Source organism: Cucumis melo, chromosome 2, assembly GCF_025177605.1.
Source record: "Cucumis melo cultivar AY chromosome 2, USDA_Cmelo_AY_1.0, whole genome shotgun sequence".
In the NCBI taxonomy this organism is placed as follows: Eukaryota; Viridiplantae; Streptophyta; class Magnoliopsida; order Cucurbitales; family Cucurbitaceae; genus Cucumis; species Cucumis melo.
In genome coordinates, this window is record NC_066858.1 from 18,511,172 (window position 1) to 18,520,451 (window position 9,280).

At 32.1% G+C, this 9,280-nt stretch overlaps 1 protein-coding gene across 1 annotated transcript; it reads left to right on the forward strand.

The window, feature by feature from the left end:
- The first annotated feature begins 1,383 nt into the window (after positions 1–1,383).
- LOC103501004 (protein DECREASED SIZE EXCLUSION LIMIT 1) lies at positions 1,384–6,401 on the forward strand. The gene is made up of 13 exons (XM_008464480.3): positions 1,384–1,620; positions 1,719–1,781; positions 1,873–1,944; positions 2,113–2,169; positions 2,416–2,615; positions 2,891–2,937; positions 3,026–3,119; positions 3,856–3,922; positions 4,243–4,325; positions 4,404–4,495; positions 4,894–5,000; positions 5,465–5,528; positions 5,937–6,401. The coding sequence occupies exons 1-13, from the start codon at positions 1,517–1,519 to the stop codon at positions 6,033–6,035; spliced, it is 1,149 nt and encodes a 382-aa protein (XP_008462702.1). The 5' UTR covers positions 1,384–1,516; the 3' UTR covers positions 6,036–6,401.
- Positions 6,402–9,280: the final 2,879 nt, after the last annotated feature.

The following is a 9,280-nucleotide window of genomic DNA, read 5'->3' on the forward strand; positions in this document are numbered from 1 at the left end:
TTCTGCCAGCTGCCTTTGATACATTACTTAATATAAAATACAAACACTCTCTCTTTTGGGCTTCCAATTTTGGTTGTTATAATTACTCTTTATTATTATTTATTACTATTATATGTAGTTAATTAACCTAACAAAAACAAAACACAATTATTTATTATGTAACATAACTTATGCCTCAACTTTCTTCCTTCTCTTTTCTTTTTTATCATCACCTAACCTCTAATTTCAATGTTTAAACAACAAATCACTTTAATAATTATTTCCCTAAAGTTAATCAATTATTTATCTATCTTTTTTCTTTTCCTTTCGAGAAAATCTGGGGTAGTTTGTTCAGATTCTTGGTTTTTACCTTTTCATAAATTTGTAACGTTTTTTTTTTCTTTTCCAAAACTAAACACAAAAAAAAAAAAAAATCAATATTTTTGGGAAGTGCTTTTTTTTAATGCACGGCTGTTTGATAGCGATTCGGTTGTGCTAAAAGAAAACAGATATCTGTTTTTATTTTAATATTTAAAACCCATTTTGGAATATTTCACTTTTTTTTTTTTTTTTTTTTTTTATTTTATAACCTTTTGTTTGGTGAGTTTTCAATATTAGATTGTGAGAATGAAATTTAGTCAATTGTCACAAATATAATAATAAAATCCATATAAAATCTTAATTTTTTTAATTGGAAAAAATAAGTGTAGTGAGAAGTTTGAAGTTCGAAGTTTGAAGTTCGAAGTTCGAAGTTTGTATTGTGTAGGCATATCTCTTATTTACAATTTTACAAAATTAAGTAAGTGGGCCACAGTTTATTCTGTTTTGTTGGTTTAAGTGGAGGTTCATCATTACATAGGAAAGAAAGCTCATCATTATTTTATGCTCAAAATAATATAATAATATACATTAGACACCCAATTGTTGAGAAACAAAAGGAGAAAGACGTTAGACACACAAATGTGGCCATATTACAAAACATTATTATTAATATAGTTCCTTTTATTAAATGCCTCCAAAACATCCTTACACTTCAATCAAATGTTACATTTTAACCCTTGAGTTTTGAATTTGTAAATTATGAAAAATATATGGTATATACAAATTTATTATTTGAGTGAAAATAAATAGTAACAATATTATCAACATGACTGTAGTTGAAATGAAATAAATTGTAACAATCTTAAAATTGTATAATCAATGTTATACATAATTGTTTTAGAGCGAATTTAACTCATTTGATTTGATGTTTGTACTAAAGACAATGTCATACATTCCATGTTGAGGAGAGACAAAGTAGAATGTGCGAAGTAGTGAAAATGAAACGGGCTGCGCTTCAGTTTTTTCAAAGGGAATGTAGTTTATTGGGCCTAAGCCCAATTACAAAAAATGCGGCCCACTGCAGAAGCAATGGAGTCGTTTCGTCTTCTTGTGGAGGCTGAGAATCCCACCGATGCTCGTCCGACCGTGCCGTCTCCGGTCATTTTCCGGTGAAAAGAAGAATTAGTAAAGAGATAAACGCTACGTTGAAGCGAGAATGAGTAAGAGGCCCCCGCCGGACCCCGTGGCCGTGCTCCGAGGACATCGGGCTTCCGTCATGGACGTTTCATTTCATCCATCTGAACCTCTTCTTTTTTCGGGGTATCCATTAGTTCTGATCTCTTGTTATTTCCTTTTTGATCCTTTTCCTTCCGTTAGTCTGCTCGATAGTAAACCGTTGTGCTTGCGGTTCATATTAGCTCTGCAGACGGTGAGTTGCGTGTTTGGGACACGGCCCAGAATCGAACGGTATCATCAGCATGGTATGGTATTGACTTCTGTTTTTGTTCTTCGAAAATTTTATTTTCTCTTGTGCATTTGTAAATCATTTATAATTGGGATAACTGATATCAGGGTGCATAGTGCAGCACACGGAATTATTAGTGTTGCTTGCAGTCGTTCTATTGGGACAAATAGAGTCGTCAGGTGATCTTCCACATGTACTTGTGTCCGTTTATTGTTCATGTCTTCTTAATCCACTATGGAACCTTTAGTTAATCACTTGAATGGTTTGTGAGTTGTGTTATGTGTATACTCTTAATCTGTTTATACAGTGAAAATTGTGTATGCTTATAGTTTAATTCCTCTGTGTAGCCAGGGTAGGGATGGAACTGTTAAGTGCTGGGATATTGATGATAGGACTCTGTCCAGGTATTTGGTGCTTTATGAGGCTTTATTCATTGGCACTATTTTTTAAGAACTTTGTTGCAGAAGTTATGGTTTATGAATCATGACTTTATTGATCATACAAGAAATTATCATCTGAACTGGTTGTTCATTTTAAGCATTTGAACTTTCTGTGATGCCCATCTTTGTAATTTTCGCATCATGGATAATTTTTGGTGTCTTTTCTTTTTGGTAATTCACTTACATTGCTGGAAATTTTATGCATAACAGAGTTCCTACTGTCTCAATCAAGACAAATGCCTATCACTTTTGCAAACTCTCCTTGGTGAAGCAGCCTTCTGATTTTTCAAGCCACAATGATGGTCCTAAGTGTATTAATGATCCAGACGAGAAGCCTGAGGCAACAATTTTGGGCTGCAGTGGAGATAAGGCTCAAGGAATCTCTACTGAGCAATCCTACAATTCAGAAGGTTCATTCAAATTGATGGTTCATGTAATTTTTCTTTTCCAAATGTTTGGTTGAGTATAGATCAAAGGGTAATGGCATGTACTCCAACCTCATTGACATGTATTCCTTTCCTTGAGGTGGGAGGTTCAAATTTCCATACTCCATTTGCTTTAGAAAAAAATGATAGTGCAACTTTGTGTTCTAACCTTTTTTTGATGAAACCTTCAGATAATTTATGCACATCAATGCTGATTTGAAAATGGTCTTTTTCCTGATTTCTGCTGATATTTATACCAGTTGATGGGCTGAAGTATGTGGCTGTCGCAGGGGAGCAATCTTCAGAGGTTTTATGAAGATTACTTTGTTTCTATTAACACATATACTGCTCATTATCTAAGCCCTGATATCATTCTCTCTGCTGGTTGATGAAAGGTTGAAATTTGGGATCTGAATGCTGGGGAAAGGTTGCTACGACTTCCTCCAAACGATGAAGTGGATTGCCCAAATATCTCTACCAAGGATAGAGGTTGGGTTTCATTTTGTTTGCTTAAATCATCATTAAGCATTTCTTACATTGGTCTTTTTAATAGCATTCAAATATATCTTTAACAAAGAATTAATCAAAACAATGTTGGTAATAATAATTATATTGAAAGTTTTTACAAGTATAATTATCATTCATTCCATAACCTAACTAAATAAGGGAATTGATTCCCGTATGAGTCCAACTATTTGATCCATTACTATTAGTGACCTGAAAATTTTTTGCTACCATAGTACACACTACTTATATTCCTAATTTGTTATGTCAATAATTGATATATGAATTTATTTGGTGGATCCATATTCTTTGTAAAAACAACCATCGTGGCAAGGCATGAATGGAGGTAGTACGAACAATTCTCCTTGCTATAATAATACTGAATGTTTTCCCATTAGTGAACCAGATAAGGATATATTTCTATTAATTCTCTGATTCTATTCCATAACCTTGTAGTTACAGTTATGTGTATGATATGATAATCTCATTTTATCATCCTAGCTACAGGATAAACTTAAGTTTTTGCTTTTTTTTTTTCTTAATATATAATGTATACTTTTAATTTTTTAATATATAATGTATATGTTAAATTTTTTATTACTTAATTTTTGTTCTCATCTACTTTTATTTGATGCATCCCCGGTGAGGAAAAGATATGATAAAATTTGCCTCTTTTCATTTTCATGTCAACTTTGAAATCTTAAGAATTCGTCTCTGGCAGGATTATGCATGGCAGTTCAAGCCTTTTTACCATCTAAATCTCAAGGATTCTTAAATGTCTTGTCTGGGTACTTCTTTTTACTTGTCTTCTTCTTTTTCATCACCAAGATAGATTTTGTATTAAAAGAACACTCAAATAGAATAAAGATGTCACGTTGCCGATGACATCTTGACTTGATCTACACTATATAATCTACTGTTCAAAAAACTTGGGACCATAATGTAGGTTATGCTAACTTAGTTTTAAAGAATTTTATTTAATAGTCATATATTTGGATCAAGCCATCTTTGGTTCTCGCATTACAGTTCATAGATTTTATCAATTCCACTATCCATTTCTGTATAGAATGTAAATTTCACTCTTTCAGGGTCTTTTCAATATTTATAGATACGAGGATGGTTCCATGCTTTGGTGGGATCTAAGGAATCCGAGAGTTCCATTAGCATCAGTGAAGTGTCATGTAGAGCCAGGTGTTTATCCGAACATTATGGACTTCTATATATTCTTTCCTCGATGAGAGGCCATGATTTTGAGTATCTTGTTTGCAGTTCTGAGTATTTGTGTTGATGGATCGTGCCATGGTGCTATCTCAGGAGCTGCTGATGACAAAGTTGTGATGTTTAGTTTGGATCATTCCACGGTATTTCATATTTTTTTTGAAAAAAAAAAAGAACATTATTTTTTGTAATTAAAGTATGATATAATATTTCTGCAATATTAAAATATTCAGCTAGATTTTGATCTTGAATGAGTTGATTTTAAACCTTCCTGATTTGTTTAGAAGTACTGCAAAATTAAAATATTCAACTCAATAATTGTTTGGTGGAGGGGATGCTCATCATGACTCTTCAAATCCGTTCTCTGATTGAATGAGAATAACTGGATTTTGCATTCTTTCCGAGGAAAAAATTCATTTTGATAACAAAATGTGTTTTTGCACGCTTGTTTAGGCTAAATACTTTTCAACTTCTGGTATGAGTCGTTGCCACTTTGCACTTTTGTATGAATTATTTATTTTAGTTGTGTTGAATTATGAAGGGGACATGTCTGGTGAAGAGAGAAATTACTTTGGAACGGCCTGGCATAGCTAAGGTCTCTATTCGACCAGATGACAAGATTGTTGCTACTGCTGGTTGGGATCACAGGTTAGCAATGTTATAGTTGGGAACGAGCTGTGATCTGTTCTTTATATGTTTCTGTTGTGGCTGACAATATGTTTCCCCGTCAACCAAAATAAAACCAAGTTATCCGTGTATTCCATTGTTTGAATATAATGTCAAAGAAAGAAGGTGAATGAAGTAGTGAGAGCTAATGGCGAGATGGGTATGTTCTGTTGTTTGTTTTATGGTGGAATACTTCTATGTTCTGATTGTTATGTCTAGTTGTCCCAGTCAAAACAGTTTCGAAAGATAATTTTATGAGGTTACTGTTAATTTTTAAATAGAGCTGCTTTTTCTGTTTGAATTGGGACGAAATGTGTGCAAGATTAAATATGACTCTACATGAATGGTGTTTATCATATCTGCTACTTGATAATGTCTGGAATATGCAAATCATGTTTTGAGGGAAGATCATACTGTTTAATTTACTTTCTTTCTCCTTGTGGCAGAGTGCGGATTTATAACTATCAGAAAGGAAATCCTCTTGCTATATTGAAATACCATCAGGCCCTGGTATATTTTCTTTATATGGCAATGCCATCAAAAGTTTTCAGAATTTCCATTTTGTTTGAATGATGTTTACACGGCTATCTTTTCAAATATGCATTCGTTGACTTCATCTCTAATTTCTCGATGATCTTGATTCTTATGAGAAAATAATTTTAACATGCCTTGAAACTGAACACTAGTTCAAACAACTCTTCATGTTAAGACAGTGTCGAAACTTTCTTTTTCTAAATGAATCATATTTATAGTTTTCATGAAAGTATGACAAAGGATTTTTTTTATGATATGATGTGGCTATGGCTACAAACTGGTTTTTAATCACCTTGTATTACTGATTCTACTTCCTGTTTCTTAATGTTTAGTATCTCACAAGTCAACAGTTTTTCATATGATAATTGCTTTTCATACTTTCAGTGTAATGCTGTATCATACTCAGAAGACTGTAAGTTAATGGCATCTGCATCAGAAGATAGAACTGTAGCACTTTGGGAGCTCTATCCTCCTCGAACTTAAATTCAAATGGCTGCTGTTGCATTTAACTTGGGAGAAGGGTACAACATTTGACTTACCATGCCCTGATGTGCATTATGTCTTTATTTTTTAGAATAAAGTTTGTTATTTTATTGTCACCGGTGATAAGAGGTAAAAACTGAAAGCACCCATCCTCCCGAATTTTTCTCTGTGGTATCATCTTTCTACTTGTGTACCCGTACCATTGCACACAAGTGAATGAGTTTATTATTGAGAGATTCTCTTAGCGTTCTATAGTTGGAAGGGAACTTTGATCATACTTCAAAGGAGATTGAAGTATTATCCGCTGGTACGTTAATCGTTTGTTTATTTTTCTTCAACAATTCTTTAGTGGATACTCTTGCTCTACACTTGCATCTAATTAATTTTGGTCCGATCACTTGAATCTTCTTGGTTTTCACATTAGTATAAGTTCATTATAGGTATGATAAGATGACAATAAATATAATTGAATGCCTGAACGGAATCTTAAAAGATGCACGTGAACTTTTAATAACTAAGCTTTTGGAGCACATATGTAAGTGGTTACAAAGTTGGTTCTATGATCGACGGATACAAGCAATGACTTGCATAACCATTGTATTTTGCAATGTTTTCAATAAAAAAATATGAGGTGTTAGTCTAAAATATTTCAAGCTTCTCCCTTAGACATGTATACAGATACTTAGAGGAGATAACTGATATCCTCGTGCAATAACTGCAGCGACCTTTTAAAATATTAACATTCGAACTCTATTCTCAAAATGATTCACTATTGATAATGTCTTTGCTACTTATGTTGAACCGATCTATCCAATTGGTTTGCTACTTATGTTGAACCGATCTATCCAATTGGTCATAGACAAGAATTGAGACGACGACCAAACTTTATAGACACTTCAACTCTTCCCCTTAATGACGTACCAAGTGTAAATTGACGCTAGACCGTTCGAATACCCTCGGTAGGGGAAGATGCACAACTAATACACAGATGTGCGTAGACAGACTTTGATAACACTGAGATAGACTAACTTAGTCATTTATATATGTTGCACGATCGTTTAACATTACGACACGATCATACTTTGTTACTACACGATCATGATATTATTTTCTTGGTGTCGATCACATTTTTAAATCTAAATAATCATGCATGTCTCCTACGCAACTGTTTTGATCTCTTACACGATCATACGATGTTATGCACAATCGTTTAGTTTTTTGGATTATAATACCAAGTTATTTGTAAATTTGCTATATGATTTATCAACATAAATGATTTCATACTTTGCTTATTCAACATATATGATTAATACTTTAATTGTATCTGAATTTGTTTACAGTTTTATAGATATAATAGACTATACATTCAAATAAAATATGAATACAAGGAAAAAGTTGGTGTCGGAAGAACCTCTCTCTCCCCTCGTCTCCAGATCCATTAAACTTTCCATAACCACTGCTTCGCCATGTCCACCACTGCCTTCCTACCCTATTCGATCTGTTCACGTTGACAGGAAACTCTTTACCCTTCAACTTGATAATTCTAGCGATCGACAATCGGTGAAAATTATTGAAAATGGAAAACTATCATCACAATTCCTCTATCTGCTCTCACCTGGTTGTCCTCATTCCATTCAATGCAACATGACCCATGTAATTACAAATTGAAGGATACTTAAAACAGACTGAAGGAGAAAAATCATTCAAAGTGAAATCTTTATTCAAAACTCATCATTAAAATATGTGATGTGAATTAGAATCTTTAATTCACGATTAAAAGAAATCATAATCTTTAAATCACAAATAAGATGATAACTATAACTATTATCTAAAAGGGCCTTGAGGGACAAACATTTGCTTTCCCCATTTGCCTTTTTTACTGGTTTTTTTATAGGGTTCCATATTGTAATTCTACATTAGAAAATAATAGTTTATAAATACATTTCCGTACAGAATAATTTAAAAAAGATTATATTTTCACATGTATTTTTAAAAAGTGTGTTTTAAAAAATATAAAAATATTTTAGAAAAATTCATAAATTCACCCTAAAAAAATATAAAAAATGTCACAGCCATCATTCAATTAATTGGTCACATACACTCGCAAATAATATTTTTCTAAACGATCGTGTACTATAATTTAAACGAATGATTAATATTGTTTAGTTCATGATACATGCTCGAATTAGGTAAAAAATACTAAATAGTAGTTCATTCCTGAGTTATCTTTGTTAAAGATAACTTTTTGATGGTAGTGCAGGAAGATTTTTTTTTTTTTTTTTTATTCCCTTGAGAGAATTTTATCTATAGCACTCAAGTACATATATTTTTAATTTGGTTCACCACTACTCTCACATTTTTGTGCTTTTACTCATATTTCTTGGCATCTCTACAATTTTTCTACTTAAGGTTGGTATCGTTTTTAATTCTCTTTTTTTCTTCTTTTAAATCAAGTTGAAATTTTTTAAAAAAAAATAAAAAAAAAGTGATACTCTTTTAGTTAAGAATCACTCATAAAATAGATAAAAAAAAATTAAAATTATCTTTTGCTGTGAAAACGACAAACAACTGGAATACGGAGACCGAAAAATTATAATATTAAAATAATAAAATAAAATATAAATATCATAATGTGACTATGTTCATAATATGCATTTCCAGATTTTTATACATGTCAGACCAATTAAAAATCTTAATGTGATTGCATCCACCATTGGACTATATGTCTCCTCGTAATAAATAACAGATGTTTGTGAAAAACCTTGTGCAACTTTAAAGACATTATTCCAGCAATTAGTTTTCCATATTTCCTGATTTTGTCATTTTATAAATTTAAATAAAATTTGTCATTTATTCACAGTAAACATTTTATTTTGCTATTCTTCGCTCAAAATAGTATAGTATATTTACATCTTAAATTATTACAAATTTCTGGCTGCGGAATTAAAACTTTAATATATCCAATATGTTCCTATTTTATTACAAGGATCCTGCAGTAGCACAACAACAATTTCTCTTCTTTGAAATCCTTGTTGCGGAATTCAATGTTTTGCTATTTTCGTTTCATTTTCAAATTGGGTTTGGCCTTAGAAAAAGCAAGAGAAGCCCAATATTGAGAAAAATTGTACATTATATTTACATCTTAAATTATTACAAATTTCTGGTTACGAAATTATAACTTTAACATATCCAAAACGTTTCTAATTTTTTAGAACGATCCGCAATAGCACAATGGCAATTTCTCT